This window comes from Musca domestica, unplaced genomic scaffold (assembly GCF_030504385.1).
Source record: "Musca domestica strain aabys unplaced genomic scaffold, Musca_domestica.polishedcontigs.V.1.1 27, whole genome shotgun sequence".
NCBI classification, from domain to species: domain Eukaryota; kingdom Metazoa; phylum Arthropoda; class Insecta; order Diptera; family Muscidae; genus Musca; species Musca domestica.
In genome coordinates, this window is record NW_026712286.1 from 11,278,449 (window position 1) to 11,296,825 (window position 18,377).

The window sequence follows — 18,377 nt, forward strand, 5'->3', positions numbered from 1 at the left end:
GAACAATTTGGATAAAGTAGATAATTTATTATTAATATTTTTTTTGTGAATAATTACTTCAAATTAATAATGAAAAAAAATATTTTTTTTTAAATTAAAAAAAAATTCCACACACAATATTTATAAAAAAATGTAGATATATACACAATTCAGTTAAATAAAATTTTCCTAAATTGTCAACACACAAATTCATTATTTCATAATATTTTTTTTCTGTTTTTTTTTTTTTTTTTTTTTTTTTTTTGGTAAATAATTACACATTTCAATTGATATCACCCAATTCTTTTTGTTCAATTTTTAATTGATCAATTAAATTGTTTAATAATTCATGGCAATCACATACGCATCAACACACACTCTCACACACCAGTATATGAATGATTTGAATGAATTTCTACCGCTCTGTCATGCATTCATATTTAGTTTGGGGTTTTTTCTCAATTATTTAATGAAACATTCAGAAGAGAGCCATGAAAAAAAATTTTAAATATTTTTTTTATTTATTTTTGGTTTCTATTTATGATAACACGCGCCACATGAAGTGACGTCATGCAATTGATAAATAAATAAATAAAAAATTTTTGAATATGAATCACGCGCTCACAAATGATTGAGAGCAAAAAAAATGGAATGAGGTTGGGTCAAAATGGGAAAAAAATAATTTTACAAAATTTTTTTGAAAAAAAAATTTTTTTTTTCTGAATATAAATTTTTTATTTGCTGAACAGACTTTTTTATAGCTAAGAAGCATTAGTAATTAATTATATTAGGATATATTGATTTATTTAAGGATTAGGGATGGCCACAATTAAAAAAATAATATTTTTTTTCAGCCAAAACTATTAAAAACAACGTTTTGCCCAGAGAACACTAACACCGAGTTCCCAAGGGATGTTAATTTCAACGAAATCAAACGTAGGAATGCCGTAAGGTTACTGTAACGAAACCGTATCGTTATTAGCTCTCTTTCTCTCATTCTCTTAAACAGAGTTCCCACGGTATACAAATAATAAATAATACAAAGGTACGATAGATTTGAAGTATTCATGGTGTAATCACTGTAAACCGAAAAATTAAGTCTTATAGGGTTTATTTATAAGTAAAAGGCCTGTAGAAGGTACGTTTTTGAGGGGCTTTTAGAGAAACATCTGTTATTTATAACCACTGAAAAATCATGTTAATCTACCTCTCTCTCTCACACACACACACACATTTACTGTTGAACTCTCAAACCTAAAAAAAAAATTAAGACAGAGTTCCTACGAAATGTGAATTTTAGATAAGTCCAACGTAAGGATACCGTAAGGTTACTGTAACGAAGCTGTAATCACTCAGGACTGCAAAGCCTACACATTACGGCATTTTTTGATTGGCTCTCTTTCTCTCATTCTCTTAAACAGAGTTCCCACGGTATACAAATAATAAATAATACAAGGGTATGGTAGACTTGAAGTATTCATGGTGTAATCACTCTAATCCGAAAAATTAAGTCCTGTAGGGTTTATTTATAAATAGAAGACCTGTACTAGAAGGGGATTGAGGGACCTCTTGAGAAACAGATGTTACTTATAACCACTGAAAATCATATTAATCTACCTCTCTCTCTCTCACACACACTTTTACTGTTGAACTCTCAAACATAAACTCAGAGAAAATTAAGATAGAGTTCCTACGAAATGTGAATGTTAGATAAGCCCAACGTAAGGATACCGTAAGGTTACTGTAACGAAATTGTAATCACTTAGAACGGCGTAGGCGAAACATAACGCATTTTTGATTAGCTCTCTTTCTCTCTCATTCACTTTTGCTCTATTAAACAGAGTTCCTATGGGATGCGAATGATAAATAAATGAAAACCAGTAGAACGTGTTTTTGGGGACCTTTCGAGGGAAAGTTGTTATTTATAACCAATGAGAATTATATTACTCTCTCTCTCTTTCTCTCTCAAATTTACTATTGAACTCTCAGATAAACATAACTTGAAATCGGATAAATATATATATGAGAGCTATATCCAAACATGAAACGAACTCGATAAAATTTGGGAAAGGTATTTTGGTGCTGTATTTGATATATTTCCCCAAATATCGTTGTTATAGGGTGCATATTACGGCTGCGGAGGACAAAAATAGCAAATCGGATGAACAATATATATGGGAGCTATAGCTATATTTGAACCGATATCGATCAAATTTGGCATACTTATTTCTAGGCTCAATTTGGTCGTAAGTGTTTAATTCCATCGCATTTGGGCAAATATTACACGTTTGGTGCACAATAAAAGGCAAATAGCTATATCTAAATTTTGACCGATTATCTCCCATTTCAGAGGGGCTCGTTATTGGATAAAACAAATTATTTGGATGAAACAAAAATTTCATCTGGATCAGGCCATAAATGCGACCTGTACTTTGCTAAAAACAAGTTAAAAAGCAGTAAGTTCGACCGGGCCGAACTTTGAATACCCTCCACAATTGGGAACAAATTTGAAAATTTTCAAAAAATAAAATCCTTAAAAAATTTTGTTAAAATTTTAAAAATACCGAACACAGCTGTTATATTGGGGTCTATACGAGGACATGGACCTACATAGACATTGTTTGTCATAAGTCATTACCATATTCAAATTCGAAACTTGAAATAAACGGTAAATAATGTAGCTAAAATCATCAAAATATCGTATATAGGGAGGTACCGTTATATCGAAGCTGTGCGAAGACCTGTCACAGGCTGTAGCATCCATTACGAACTTCAAATACGACACCTCAAACAATTTCGGTGAATATTGTACCTAAACTCTTCAAAATACCGAATATAGGGAGGTACTGGTATTTGAGACCTATAGGAAGACCTGGACCTGCATAGACAATTTTCTGTCACAACCTGTAGTTCCCATTACGAACTCTAAATACGTAATTTGAAACAATTCAGGTGAATAATGATGCTAAATTCATCAAAATACTGAATATCGTTATATGAGGGCTATACGAAGACGTGGACCTGCACAGACAATTTTCTGTCTTAGGCTGTAGTAACCATTTCGAACTTCAAATACCAAATTTTAAACAATTCCGGTGAATGATGACGCTAAAATCACCAAAAATACCAAACATCGGGAGGTACCGTTATATGGGGGCTATATGAAAACATGGACCTGCACAGACAATTTTCTGTCTTAGGCTGTAGTATCCATTTCGAACTTCAAATACCAAATTTGAAACAATTCCGGTGAATAATGACGCTAAAATCATCAAAATACTGAATATTGGGAGGTATCGTTATATGGGAGCTATACGAAGACGTGGACCTGCACAGACAACTTTCTGTCTTAGGGTGTAGTATCTATTACGAACTTCAAATACCAAATTTGAAACAATACCGGTGGATAATGTCGCTAAAATCATTAAAATACCGAATATCGGAAGGTACCGTTATACGAAGACGTGGACCTGCATAGACAATTTTCTGTCACAGACTATAGTTCCCATTACGAACTCTAAATACGTAATTTGCAACAATTCCGGTGAATAATGACGCTAAAATCGGCAAAAATACCGAATATTGGGAGGTACCGTTATATAGGGGCTATACGAAGACCTGAACCTGCATAGACAATTTTCTTTCATAGGCTGTAGTATCCATTACGAACTTCAAATATCAAATTTGGGAGGTACCGTTATATGGGGGCTATATGAAAGCGTGGACCTACCATTTACGAACTTATTCTGCCTACTGGAAAAATAAACATGGTTGCTAAATTTTAGCCTTCCATCTCAATTCGTTCGAAAGTTAGCGTGATTCGAAAGATAGCGTGATTACAACAGACAGACGAACGGGCATCGCTAATTCGACTTAGAATTTTACGCTGATCAAGAATATATATACTTTGTTGGGTCTGACATGAGTATTTCGAGGAGTTACAAACGGAATGACAAAGTTAATATACCCTCCATAGTATGGTGGAGGATATAAAAATAGAGACGGATGGGAGGACAGACTTAGCTGAAATGCCAAAATAATATTTGTGAATTTTTTTATGATTTTTTTAAGCAAAAAATTCAAATTTGAAACATATTTTTTTTAAACAAAAAATTCAAAATTTTCCTGAATTACAATTTCGTGAATGCCAAAAATTGGACTTTCTAAAAAAATATTTTTTTTACCTTTTCTTAAGTAGTAACGTTGTTGGTGTTCTTGTTGTTGCTATGTAGGCAATTCAGGCCGTTTATTGATGTCGTCTGACTGATTATTTGCTAGTAGTTGACGTTGTTGTTGTTGATTTTCGTTGGGTTTGGTTTGGTTCTTGTTGTTGTTATTATTGCAAATTTTTATATGGCTAGGAATCACGATCAATTCTCTTCTCTTCTCTGTTTTTTTTTTTTTTTTTTTTTTGGAGGGGGTATGGTTGTTTGTCGTTGTAGTTTGTTGTTTTTTGGTTACGATTTCGAATGTTTCAAGAGCAATGAATTGTTTTTTTTTATTTTTATGTTTTGTCGTATTTTTGCTGTTGTTATTTTCTGTTATATACCTTTTATATTGGCCTTTGATGACGTTTGCAAACGACGATCGAGGTGTGTGTATGTTTGTGTGTGGAGATGGGTTTTTGGCACTCGATTTACTGTTAGTGGTTGTTGTTGATTTTTTTTTGTTTTTTTTTTTTATATTTTTCCGTTTGTCACGCTGTCTTGCCAATTTCAAATGGAGGAACGTATATGTATGAGGAACACCATTAAAATTTTAATGATTTTTAATTTCTTTATTTTTGTTATGTTTTGTTAACTTTTTTTTTTCTTAAATTATTCAATCATTTTTATTACTGGGAATTTTTGGGATTTTGTTTTTGTAATTTGTTTTTGGTAGTTTTTAGCAAATATTTTTTTTTTATTTATTTTTCTTTGGCGGGAAGTTGGTTTTCACTACCATGGGCGGCCTGTAAAAAATTCAAATATAATTTTTAAAAAATATTTTTTTAAATATATGTTTTAATATACAAATTTAATTTTTTTATTTTTTAAATTTAATTTTTTTATTTATTTATCATTTTTTCTATATTATTTTTTTTTTATTTTTTGTTATATTTTTAATTTCTATATTTTCTAAATATTTATTATTTAAATGGGCGGCCTGTTAAAAATTCAAATATATTTTTAAAAACATATTTTTTAAATATATGTTTTAATATACAAATTTATTTTTTTTATTTTTTAAATTTAATTTTTTTTTATTTTTTTTATCATTTTTTCTATATTATTTTTTTTATTTTTTGTTATATTTTTAATTTCCATATTTTCTAAATATTTATTATTTAAATTTAATTTTTGTGTTTTATTTATTTATTTATTTTTTTCGTATGATTTTTTTTTCTAATTTTTTATTATTTTCTTAATTTATTTCATATTTTTTATTTTTTTATCCACTTTTATATAAATTTTATTTAGTTTTTAATTCTTTCTTTTTGTTTAATTTAATCTATTAATTCATTATTTGTTACACATAATTTTATTGGGATTTCCTAGCTGGTTTTTTTTTTCTGTTTATTTTTGTAAGAGCTTGCTTGCTTCTGTTACTGTCGTTATTTGCCTAATGACGGAGCAGTAGCGCTGAACAACTCTGTTTGGGGAAAACACGCCAAGTTGTTTTGATGGGGATTCTCTTGAGAGACAGCTGTTTTTTTTTTAATTGCCATTGATAATTTCATTACTCCATCTCTCTCTCGCTCTCACTGTCATTCACTATTGAGCTCTCAAACAAACACCCAGAGCAAAGTAACACAGAGTTCTTAATGGGTTGTCACGATTAAATAAAGCAAAACGTAGTGAAGACGTAAAGTGTCGGTAAAGTTTACGTAACGAAGTTATAATGAGTTGTGACAGTAAAATCGCAATAAAAACAGATTTTTTCACTAGCTCTCACTCTCAATCACTCTCTACACACAAACACAGAGTTCTTACGGCATGTGAATGTTAACTAAACCAAACGTAAAGATGTCGTAAAGTTACTGTAACGAAGTTGTAATCAACTTGAGGAAGACCTATATGGTTTTTAAAAATTGAAACGAGAAAATATTTTTGGCCCCCTTGGAGGCCCCTTGAGATCCAATTGGTTATTATTACTACTGACAATTCCAATACTCCCTCTTTTTCGCATTCATTATTGAACTCTCAAAACAAAAGCATCCCAAAGAAAACTAACACAGAGTTCCCACGGCATGTGAATATTAACTAAACCAAACGTAAAGAAGCCGTAATGTTACTGTAACCAAGTTGTAATCACTGATGACAGTAAAACCGAAACATTGCCAGACTTTTCCATCAAGTCTTTCTCTGTTATTCATTACCAATGTTCCTACGGAACGTAAAGTGCTGTATCTTTGCAATTTTCACTAAAAATCTACAAAAGAGGACCTTTTTATGCCCTACACCACAAGCTTATCAGGGTATTATGTCTTTGTGCATTTGTTTGTAACAGGCAAAAGGAAACGAGATAGTCCTATAGTTCCTTTTAAGGATTTGCATGGGATCACATTCTGAGTCGATTTATGCATGTCCGTCCGTCCATCTGTCTGTCCATGTCTTTTTGTAAACAAAGTACAGGTCGCATTTATTGCCCGATCCAGATGAAATTTTGCACAACCCATTTGTTTGACCCAAGGACGAATCCTATTGAAATTCAAGATAATCGGTCAATGTTTAGCTATAGCTCACATATATATCTTCGTCCGATTTGACTTTAATTGTGCACCAAATGTGTAATATCAGCCCAGATTGTATGGAATTTTGCATATACGCCCAAATTAGGCCTAAAAAAAAGAATGCCAACTTTTATCGAAATCGGTTCAGATATAGCTATAGCTCCCATATATATTGTTCATGCGATTTGTTATTTTTGTTCTCCGCAGCCGTAATATGTCCTCTGTAACAACGATATTTGGAGGAATATATCAAATACAGCTCAGGAATACCTTTGCTAAATTTATCGGGTTTATCGGTTCAGATATGGATATAGCTCCCATATATATCTTCATCCGATTTCATGTTATTTGTGCACAAAATGTGTGCGAATTGAAAAGGCACAAATTTTCAGGCAAATTTAGTAAAAATCGAGTATTGAATATTTCCTCGTTTTGGTGGCACCCATATAACTATATCCGGCAGATTTAGTTTGTTTTTGTTGTTTTAGTCACAATTTTAACTCGATTTTGCTATAAATAAGCAGTTTGTGTCCCCATTATGTAGGCAACATCCTTGCATAGAACTGTCCATATAGGTCAAACTTTTGGTACTGTCCCCATATAACTGTACCTCTCAGATATTCGGTATTTTGATGATTTTAGCAGCACATTTCACCGGAATTGTTTCAAATTTGGTTTTTGGAATTCGTAATGGGTATAACTCCTTGTGACAGAAAATTTTCTGCCGACATATTCGTATAGCCCCCTTATATCGGAACCACCCTATATTCGGTATTTTGATAATTTTAGCCACACGTTTCACCGGAATTATTTCAAATTAAGAATTTAGAGTTCGTAATGGATACTACGTCCTTCGACAGAAAATTGACTGTTCAGATCCACATCTTCGTATTGCCTCCCATATAACGGTACCCCCCAATATTCGGTATTTTTATGATTTCAGTCGCACTTTTCACCAGAATGATTTCCAATTTAGAATTAGGAGTTCGCAATGGGTTCTACCTCCTTTGACAAAAAAGTGGGTGTTCAGATCCACATCTTCGTATAGCCTTCCATATAACGGTACCTCCCTATATTCGGTATTTTGATGATTTTACCCACACTTTTTACCGAAATTATTTAAAAATTCGGAATTAGATTTCTAAATGAATTCTACCTCCTTTTCCAGTACTGCAAGTTTTTACTACAATGACCGATTTTCCCTTTATGATATCGAAGAAAATTGCATTTATTTATTTTTTTTTTTTTTATATAAGAAAGATTTGGGTAAATAGTCCAGTTTTAAAATGGTTTTAATATTTTAATAATTTTCTTTAGGTTTAATATTTTTTTTTTTTTTTAATTTTCTCTCAAAATATGATTATTTTTTTAAATCACTGTAAAGCACCTTAGTATTTATTATATTCTTGTATTTTTTCTTTTTTCAAAATCACGTTTCCACTGCGTTTTTACATCAATTTGTCCCCATAATCAATCACCTTCCGTAATGAAAACACTCAAAAACAAATCAAATAATGCGTTGCGGTTGCACTACAATTACGTTATGACTAATTAGCAAACAATAGGCACGCACTCACAACAAATCCACACTCACACTCACTCTCCCTCTCACTTTTTCTCTCTAGCACCTTCCTTTTTCATTCGAACACACCGTTGCGCTTCAAATGACCGATGTTGACCGTTTGATGATTTCTTCGATACTATCGGAAGGAATTATGTGTTGGGGTGAAATAGACGGATGGGAAACAAAACTAATATCAGCCAGTTAGTGGCAGTTTAGAAATAGAACGTAAGTATTTGACAAGAAAAAGGGAAAATTGAAATAAATAAAAAAACACGAGAATCACACAAAAAATTGTTACGATAATTGCAAATAGAAATATTGTATTTTTGTTTATATATCTTGTTCTTTTTTATAAAAAACCACGACAACAAATAACACTTTCTCTAAAGAAACCCACTTTTTTGTTGTTTTCAATTCCAAGGTTATTCTTTTAATTTTTTTTTTTTTTTTGGAAATTTAGAGAGATCAAATTCTAGCTAAACAGTCCGCACAGCTGAATGTTTCGCGAAAAATTGAAAAATGTTGACTGAGGCATTAGTGAGTGAGTGAATTACGTATCACTAACACCAAACAAATTTGACAATTTGTTGGGGAAACAACAGCTGTTGGATAGTAACGAGCAGTAGGTGTTGCCAGTTTAGAAAATTGCACTTTTAGAAAGGGTGGTTCACATGGAGTAATTAATTGGGTTGTGAATTGTAAATGAAAGATAAAATAGAATTGTAAAGGGAAATAAGGGAAAAAATAAGGAAATAAGACAAAAAATGTCAGGAAATGAGAGGAAAAGACAAATTTTCTCAGAGCCAAATGCTTTGCTTACAGTCGATCATTTTACGAAGAGAGTATATTCAAAAGAACAATAGAAATTTCATGATGAACCAAAGGAAAGAACAAATAAAAAAATTGAGAAGTAAACAAAAAGTAGCAAGAAGTAGGATTTACGTCATTTGCTGTGTTTTTTTTTAACGATTAAAAAGAAAACAAGTATATAGGGTGAGATGAAAAAAAACTGCAACAAAGTTAAACGGCATAATTTTTACATTTTTTTTAAATTTTATTGAATGAAAGCAAAAAATGTCGAAAATAGCATCAAATGTTAGAATAAGTTTAGATTTGTTCGAATTGGTCACCTTTGGCACGAATTACGGCCAATTAAAGTGCTGAGTGCTGTGTGCGATAGTGCTGTGTCCTGTTGGAATGCCCAAGGTCTGCGGCCAAAATGTTTGCGTGCCCAATGCTTTAATACACCCTCCAGAATATTTTCGCGGGCTATTAATACGAGCGGTGAGTGACCATCGGCTGTTATGGCGGCCCACACCATCACCATGGCCGGCGCTTGAGTTTTGGTGGTCAGCGAAGGTGCACATTTTTAGCTGACCTCTTGTTTACGTTCCCAAGGCTTTAATATACCCTCCAGAGTATTTTTGCGGTAATATTCGGAATTTATCCTGAATCCAGGGTCGATTAATACAAGCGGAGAGCGACCATCGGCTGTTATGGCGGCCCACACCATCACCATGGCCGGCGCTTGAGTTCCGGTGGCCATCTTCAGCTGACCTCTTTGGCAAGTAAACACGATCATTTTGTTTGTTTACAAACAGCTGGACAACGAATGTTTTCTCATCGGAGAAAACCAAATTCGACACTTCACTACTTTCGGCCAAGCGAAGCATCTCTTAGCTAACGAGCAATGGTTCGAAACACAAAAGATTTATTCGCATTTAAATGCTGAAGTACTCTAACGATAGCCACTTGTGGTTTTCCAGCCATATATAAAGAAATCACACTATCATGCTTGAATCCATCCATCACGAATAACTTTTTTTTTTTGGAAAATTCTCACCAATATGCTTTTCTACGCTTGTAAATAATATAATGAGCTGTCACTGGAATAATTTTAATAGCTGTCAGACGAGTGGCTTAGAAATGACAGCAGTCTGAAGTTGGTTGCAGTTTTTTCATCTCACCCTGTATATGTACTTTGTTATCAAGAATATGTAAATGTCCAGTGTTTCCTAGACCTTCAGAAATGCAGACGAGAAGAAAATTGAGTAAAATAAAATGTGGATATATCAACGAATCTTAAAGATACTCTATACTTCTCACACTACAAACGTGGAAGTTCTGAAAAGAATGCATACTGACAGACACCTACCACACACATAATATATGCAGCAAAGTTTCTCAAGAAAAAAACTACATCCGAATGGTAATAAAAAATATTTATTTAAACTTTCCTGTAGCTCTTAAAAAATCACGCTTAACCATGATTTATTTTATTAATTTATGTGTAAGGGCATTGACACACGTCCATAACAAGTTCCACCCAACCACTTGTTTTCTCAACTAAATTCGATCTCAAGAACCCTAATAATTTAATTTTGTTGAATTAGAGAGCCCTATTACAAAATTGTCCATTTGTTTTGATTTTAAACTTTTATCACCCATTTCTACTTGATTACCTGTTTCGCCGGTGGAGAGTGCGGCGGCGTCAATTTTCTAGTGTGAGCTTTGAAGTCTGTGTATGTTTGGAATGGTCCCGTGTAACTTGTTGCCTGGTTACCGGAAAACAAACAAAACAAGTAGGCAATCGATCAAACTCCCAAAAAACAAATTTTCTAGAAAATTACAAAAAAGAACTGGTCAGAGAGAGAGAGAAACGGAAGCAAATTAATTCAAAATGGACAAACCTCAGATGATAGAACATCTGCAACAGTCTGTGAACTATACTGTGTATGACACCAAATGGATACCATGTTCGGCTAAATTTACAGTTCTAGGCTCCAAGCCCAATGGCCAGGGTATTTTGGAAATCTATGAACTGAATGAAAATAAGCTGGAAAAGTTGAAGACAATTGAGAAAAAGACAGCCTTCAAGTGTGGCAGTTTTGGTGCGGCGTCTCTGAGAAATCGTCACATGGCAATTGGGGACTTTCAGGGGCGATTGCAGGTTTTGTAAGTCATGTCAAGTTCTTTTCTCTTGTGATAAAAGAAACACGTTAAATTTTGTATTATTCTAGGGATTTGGAACGTCCCGACATTCCAGTGTACAATGTTGAGGCCCATTCGAGTATAATAAATTGCATAGATGCCATTGGGGGGAAACAAAATAATTGTGGAGCACCGGAAATTGTCACCGGCAGTCGTGATGGTTCGGTGAAGGTATGGGATATACGTCAGGGCATGGCTCCCGTTGTGGACATGACACCAGACTCGGATGGCCCAACACCAAACAACATCAAAAGGGACTGCTGGGCAGTGGCATTTGGTGATAGCTATAACAACGAGGAACGTAGCGTGGCAGCCGGTTATGATAATGGTGATCTGAAACTTTTCGATTTACGCCAACTCTGCGTACGCTGGGAAACGAGTCTGAAAAATGGCATATGTGGCATAGAATTTGATCGTCGTGATATTGCCATGAATAAAATGGTTGTGACCACATTGGAAGGTGGCCTGCTCGTGTATGATATGCGTACCCAACATCCCTCCAAAGGGTTTTCGTGTTTGGAGGAACGTAATGCCGGTCGTTCGGTCGGTTCGAATGGCATTATCACAGGACCAAAGGCCACTGTTTGGTGTGTACGACATTTACCGCAAAATCGTGATATATTTGTAACATGCGGCGGTACCGGTTCGCTGCGTTTATGGAATTATCAGTATCCCGAGAAACGTTTGAAAGAGGATACAGATGGTTATAACATTGGAGTGGTGGGTTCACTTGAAATGCTCAATGCCACAACGATATCAACTCAACCGGTTCATTGTTTCGATTGGCATCCCGATAAAATGGGTCTGGCCGTCTGTGGTGCCTTCGATCAGAGTGTAAGGGTATTGGTGACAACGAAGCTTAATTTATATTAGAATAATTTTATTGTTTTTAATAAAAAAAAAAAAAATTAAAAAAAATAAACTGATGAAAGAACGCCTTTCAAGGACAATCTGTTATCCTGTCCCTGGAGGGTATCTTAAATATTTTTCAAAATCTGACAATGACTGATTATTGGGCGACTTTAAACCACAGATTTTTAGAATATTTTTTACTTTTTTTTAATTTGTTTTAAAAATTGTCAAGTACCATCCTCGGATCCGTTTTTTTTATTGAGAACAAAAATTAATTCAGATTTCTTATTTTTGTAATGTTTTCTTTTTTTCAATATTCCCTTTATTTTTTTTATCACGCTCCCATTCTTTGTTTAACATGCGCGGTCATTTCTTCCAGCAGTGATCGAACTTTTTCCAACAAATCATCATTTTCGGGGAATTTTGTTGGCTCCTTTTCAATGGCTCGGATGCATGCCTGATTGGCCAGACGGGCTGAATTCAACTGGGATGTTATCATTACCTCACTTTCGTCCTCGGCATGATTTTCAATGGCTTCCAAGGATCTTTGGGACAACTCTACGCATAATTCCAACGCTCTTCTGGCATACATTTGCTTTGTGGTCCAAACCAATTCCTTGGCTGTATAGGCCCTGAATGCCTTGACTAATTTATCGGCCTTTTTCAAAGGTGTTGCGGCCAAGAGGGCTGCCAATTCCCATACCTTGGGTTCTGAACCATGTTTTATGCACTGTTGGCCCATTAGTGTGGTGGCCTTGCGCAACAGTCTTTCCGGTGTTTGGCCCTTGGCATCTGGTTTTCCCTCGGCTATGGCAGTCATTGTTATGCAAAGTACCTCCAAATCCAAATAATGGGTTTTCAATTCGGACAAACGATTATAGGCATTCATGGCATCCTCAAAATGGCCCGTATCGACCGAGACAACCATGAAATTCTCCCACACCTTCCAATTGTGATAGTTGCATTTCAAAGACTCTCCCAGTACTTTATGGGCCCTTTGCTTGTCGCCAAGTTTTATCAAAGCTTTGGCCAAATTATTCCATGATTCAAAACCCAAAGGCTCCAAATGGGTATAGGTAATGTAGGCATGTACCGCCAACTCCCATTTCTCCAACATAATGGCAGCATAACCCAAACGTAGCCAGATTTTTTCTTGCAGCGAATTAATTTCCACCGACTTTTCCAAATGTGGTATGGCCTCCTCGTAACGTTTGTGGAAGAAATAGTAATTACCCCAGTGGGCCTGGGCTTTGCCGCTGGTATGTTTGGAAAATTCCCAAGCCTTTTCATAACACTCCAAGCTGTCGGTGGCATCGCCAAGTAAACAATAAAGTAACACCGTTGGTTTCTTCTGCAGTTCCTGTTCAATAATCTCCGCAGCCTTGTGTCTCAGTTCCAGACGTGTGTAGCAGTAAATAACCTGCTCCCAGGCCTGTATTTTCAAATAGATGTCCAATGCCGATTTCACCATACCCAGCGAAAGTAATAACTCACAGAGTTGGGATTGAACCTGCCATTTGGGTTGTAGGAATCCAGCAAATGCATAGGAGAATCTTTCTTGTACAGAATAGGAATGTTCGGAGAGAAGTTTAACACATTCCTCGCATTGTTTCCAGCTACGCTCAATGGTACGTCTCGAATTGGATTCTTGTACACAATTCAGCAGCAGAGCTGACTGGCGCACCTGCAAAGGACCATGTTCCTGGTAGATCAAGGTATGCGTATAGGGTTCCAGTTCTTCATCGGCCAAACGATCTTTGGGCTGGGAACGTTTCAATTGGCGTCTAAAAAGAAAGCTTTTAAATTTTGAATTGTTCCATTAAAAAGATAAACTTACACTTTGGACAAAACCAAGGCTTGCAGGACACTGGGCAATGTCATCACCTCATTGTCTTTCTCCTCAATAAAACGTATACGTTCCAAACGGGTATCGTCCTCATGTAGCAATAGTTTGGGTAGCACTGTTTTGCTATTTGTCTCCTGGGCCTTGGGCAGCAAATCGCTATGGGTTTGTTCTACTTTAAGGCAAAGTTGTGGCAGGGCCTTTTGTTGGAATTTTGTGCGTACACCCATTAGGCCCTGAACCACCATTTCAACATTTAAATGCGCACAAAGCCTTTCCAGAATTTCACCTGCCCTCTCACCGCGATGATATTGTAAATAACCATTGGCAATTTCCAAGAAAAGTAATGCCTCATATTCCTTATTTTCCAGCTCCGAGACATGTTGCAGTAGCCACTCGGCTTCTATTTTCAGTTTGTCATATAAATTTGCTGTCAACTCATCAATAACATGTTGATGGGTACACAAATAACGTAAATGCCACCAATGTAAGACCACAGATTCCGGTTGGAATTCCAATAGTTTCTTTAGAATATCTCTGCTCAACAGTAGAAATTCACCCAACACCACATTGGGATTTATTTCTTCGCCATTTTCCTTTAATTCTACAAAAGCATCACCCACCAGGGGTTGAATTTCTTTGACGAAACCTTCCAACTCTGCCAGATCACAAAAAGGTCCAGTGAAATTTTGTTGCATAAAAATCAAAAGCGATTCGATAGCTAGGCATATGAATTCTTCACACTCTTCTTGTGAATAGTCTTCTTTGGCATCCCTCTTCGACCACCATTGCTTTAGGGAGGACTCGAACCCCGCACTGCACCATTTTCCAGACCAAATACGTTGCAGTGATTCATGGGACAAATCTGGAAGGGAAGCGAAAGATCTTAACGTGTTTCGTTAAACATTTTGTCGACCATTTACCTTCATCTTTCACTTTGTCATTGAAATTACAAAGATAGTTTAAATTATATACCATATTTCAGTATCTTCGTTTATTTTTTTTTTTTTTTTTTTGTTTCTTTTTAATTCTTTTAATTTAAAATATAAAAGATTCTCTTCTCCTAGCAAATGAAATATGCACGTTTTTAAACGTTTGTTCACGTTTTGTTTTGATTTCAATAAGGGCTACCTAATACAAATACGTGCATTTGCCAATAAGAATCCCACGAATATCCTCTTTGTTTGCTTTTAAATGCAACAGGTGTTCTTTTCTTAAGAAAAAATCTAATAGCAATCGGGAGACATTAAATAAAAAGGATTTTTCTGATTTTAATCAAAATTCATTTATTTCTTATTCTCTCAGAGAGGAAAATGAGAAAAAAATGATTTTTAATAACGCCCGGCCCTTAACCATTGCGTTACCCTTGCCCTTGTTGTGTTTATTCGTCCGAGCGCTGACATTTTGTTGATGTGTGCCAAATGCAACCCTGCTACAGCTGCTCTGCTCATCCATTGTTGTTTTCTCTTTCTCATATATTGACTCATTTTGTGAAAAAAATAAGTTTTTATCGAATATTTCATTAATTTCGCCAACAAAATTAAAAATTAACTAAGTAGATATAGCAAACAAATAAATTACTTTAAATTTATAACAAAAAAATTGGTATTTGCTGGAGCAAAACCAAACAAAAACACTCTGCACAGAGGAGACATTTTTTCTACGAAGAAAGAAAAAATGAATAACAGATTTTCCTTGTAAAAAAAAACAAACAATTCGAATAAAATGATTATTAATCTTAAAAGCGTCTTAAGCTTTTTGTCTATTGTGGCAGTGGCCGTCCAAGCCAATGATGTGACTCCCCAGGTCTTTGGCAATGTCCAAGAAGGTAATTGTTTTCTTTATAATTTGTTGCATTTGGAACTTTTATTAACTTCTCTTGCTTTCCAGGCATTGTGGCTGCCTTTGGAGATTTCAATTCGGATGAACTGACTGATGTGTTCATAATAAGGGATCGCAAACAAACATTGCAGATTTTATATGGTTCGAAATATTTTATATATATGTAGTTGATAATTATAACATTTTGAATTTTGTGTATTTAGGTGCTGACACTGAACCCTTATTACGTGGTGGTCCCATTTGCATGTACAGGGATCACGAGATTGTCAGTGTAATTCCAGGCGATTTTGATGGCGATGCTCTAATGGATGTTGCTGTGGCCATTAAACCGCAGGGCAGTAAGGTAAACACTTATCAAATCTATGTCCACTGGGGTGGTCCGGAGGGACTCAATTGTACAAGTGAACATGCAGAACCTCTATTGAAAACAATGGGTGAACCTTTGGCCTTGGACTTTAATCGCGATATGATCATTGATTTATATGGCCTCAATGAAAAGGGTGATCGTAGATTTTGGATATTTCAAAAGGCTCGGGTACCACCCCATGAAATAACGCAGGCCCCACCAAATGGAGTTTCCACAACGGAACCTTCGATAAGTATACCCAACGCCAATGCCTATTTGGATTTAAATGGTGATTTTACGGCCGATTTGTTTGTACAGACCAAAGATCACTATGAAATTTGGTATGGAAAAGCCAATGAAGATTTTGCCTTTAATCACACCATTGACATTTCCATAGTGGGTTCTGATTATACTTTGGGTCAGGCAGTGTTTGCCGACTTTGAATTGGAAGGTGTGGAGAACATCATATTGCCTGTTTGCTTTCATCGCAAAGATTGTTCCAATTCAACTATTCTGGTACATGATGGTACAAACTTCCGAGATATCCATGTAAACTTCAAAGATCCCCAGGCTGTAATGTGGGGTTTTGTCCCACCAATTGAAGATGATGTTTATCTAAAAACAATTACTGCCAGAAGTGGAGATTTCAACATGGATGGTTATCCAGATTTGATCATGACACTGCAGACCCTGACTGGACCAACCAAGAGAATGCAAACTTTCCTTTTGGAAAATGTGCCTTGTCTAATGTGTAATCCTCCGCTAAAGAGAACCTTTGAGGTAAAATGGAATGCCTTGAATCCCATGGGTAATGATACTGTGGCCGGGGCCTTTTATGATTTCTATCAGGATGGTAAGTTGTGTAATGGAAATTAAGAATATCTATTTTTACGACTGTTTTAATTTCAGGTGTTTTGGACATAATTTTAATTGAGAAAAACAAAAAGGGCCAATATAAACCATTGGCCTTCCGTAATACCCTCGACTATGATGCTAATTTTGTGAAAGTAATTGTCCTAACAGGTCTTATAAACAGTAAGAATCCCACATTACATACCCCCTTGGGTCGTAAACGACGTACATATGGTACCAACTTGCCTGGACCTCGCATAACCTACTTTACCACCACACAAGATGGAGATTTACAACGTGGTTCCTCGGTACAACTACCCCAATCGTCATATTTTGCTTTACAGCTGCCCTATACCATATTCGGTTTGGGTAGAACACCAAATTTTGTGGATTCCTTGACGGTCGGCTTGGGCCACATGTCACGCACCTGGACTCAACTTATACCCAATTCACAAATTATCGTTGTGCCCAAACCCGTTGATGATCCACAACGTTGGAAGGCCCAGCTGTTTGTAACACCCAGTAAACTGATTGTTATGAGCGTTGTGGCGCTGGGTGGCACATGCCTTGTTATAGTTTTGATTATTTTAGTTTTATACATAAAAGAGAAACGCGAAGATAAACAGGAGAAGCTGCAAGAAGCTCATCGTTTCCATTTCGATGCTATGTAATGGGCATACATTTAAGCACTGCGTTTAATATAGTATCCAATTTAATATGTATTTTTTTTTTATCTCAATAAGGTGATATTTTTAAGTTTTTCTCCTCTCATTTTTTTTGCTTTAGTAATATTTGAAAATTATTGTTTTTATATGTTGTTTGAATGTTTATTATTTAAGATACTTATTCCGCCTAATTTCCCTCGTATAATTACCAATATTCTATACACATTTATCTAATGAAGTTTGAACCAAATAATCCAATAATAATAAAAAAAAAAAACTAATGAAAACTATTTTAATTGTTTTTTATTATATCAAACTTAAGGGTCCAAAAGTTAAAAAAGCCGAAATGAAGCGTTATGGGAAATTTTTGCTCAAATCCTAACCTCTTCAATAAAAATCTGAAAATAGATTTCTTCAATTTGATTTCTTTATTTGTGTGGAATTTTCACTTCCTACGGATGTGGTTCGTTTGAAGGCACCTCATGAAATTTAATTTAGAATCCATTCTTCATTGACACCAAGTTCCAAAAATTAACCGTTATGGGAGATTTTCACATGAACCTTAACCCTCTCCAATAAAAATTAAAAAATCTAAATATAAATTCTTTACTTATATATTTCAAATAAATTTCTTCAAATGTCTGGGATTTTAAGTTCCTACAGATTTGGTTTGTTTGGAAACCCCTAGTGAAATTTAATTTAGAATCTATTCTCCATTGACATCAAGTTCC

At 35.1% G+C, this 18,377-nt stretch overlaps 3 protein-coding genes across 3 annotated transcripts; 2 read left to right on the forward strand and 1 right to left on the reverse strand.

The window, feature by feature from the left end:
• Positions 1-10,702: 10,702 nt before the first annotated feature.
• LOC101891856 (dynein axonemal assembly factor 10) lies at positions 10,703-12,172 on the forward strand. The gene is made up of 2 exons (XM_005176667.4): positions 10,703-11,210; positions 11,276-12,172. Exons 1-2 carry the CDS (start codon positions 10,936-10,938, stop codon positions 12,117-12,119), a joined length of 1,119 nt encoding a protein of 372 aa, XP_005176724.2. The 5' UTR covers positions 10,703-10,935; the 3' UTR covers positions 12,120-12,172.
• Positions 12,173-12,348: 176 nt separating this feature from the next.
• Positions 12,349-15,035, reverse strand: LOC101894900 (tetratricopeptide repeat protein 27). The gene is made up of 3 exons (XM_005176686.4): positions 14,865-15,035; positions 13,936-14,806; positions 12,349-13,882 (listed from the first exon to the last, which is right to left on the reverse strand). The coding sequence occupies exons 1-3, from the start codon at positions 14,917-14,919 to the stop codon at positions 12,433-12,435; spliced, it is 2,376 nt and encodes a 791-aa protein (XP_005176743.2). The 5' UTR covers positions 14,920-15,035; the 3' UTR covers positions 12,349-12,432.
• Positions 15,036-15,392: 357 nt separating this feature from the next.
• On the forward strand, positions 15,393-17,936 carry LOC101892030 (T-cell immunomodulatory protein). Its single transcript, XM_005176668.4, has 4 exons — positions 15,393-15,769; positions 15,832-15,924; positions 15,987-16,982; positions 17,039-17,936. Exons 1-4 carry the CDS (start codon positions 15,667-15,669, stop codon positions 17,650-17,652), a joined length of 1,806 nt encoding a protein of 601 aa, XP_005176725.2. The 5' UTR covers positions 15,393-15,666; the 3' UTR covers positions 17,653-17,936.
• Positions 17,937-18,377: the final 441 nt, after the last annotated feature.

Bases quoted from the DNA above. Each gene is read 5' to 3' on its own strand.
- LOC101892030 (XM_005176668.4), top strand. From the start codon at position 15,667: ATGATTATTAATCTTAAAAGCGTCTTAAGCTTTTTGTCTATTGTGGCA. The intron at 15,770-15,831 runs GTAATTGTTTTC...CTTGCTTTCCAG, and splicing joins CTTTGGCAATGTCCAAGAAG to GCATTGTGGCTGCCTTTGGA. The intron at 16,983-17,038 runs GTAAGTTGTGTA...TTTTAATTTCAG, and splicing joins TTATGATTTCTATCAGGATG to GTGTTTTGGACATAATTTTA.
- LOC101891856 (XM_005176667.4), top strand. From the start codon at position 10,936: ATGGACAAACCTCAGATGATAGAACATCTGCAACAGTCTGTGAACTAT. The intron at 11,211-11,275 runs GTAAGTCATGTC...GTATTATTCTAG, and splicing joins CAGGGGCGATTGCAGGTTTT to GGATTTGGAACGTCCCGACA.
- LOC101894900 (XM_005176686.4), bottom strand. From the start codon at position 14,919: ATGGTATATAATTTAAACTATCTTTGTAATTTCAATGACAAAGTGAAA. The intron at 14,807-14,864 runs GTAAATGGTCGA...CTTCCCTTCCAG, and splicing joins TGACAAAGTGAAAGATGAAG to ATTTGTCCCATGAATCACTG. The intron at 13,883-13,935 runs GTAAGTTTATCT...CTTTCTTTTTAG, and splicing joins GCCTTGGTTTTGTCCAAAGT to ACGCCAATTGAAACGTTCCC.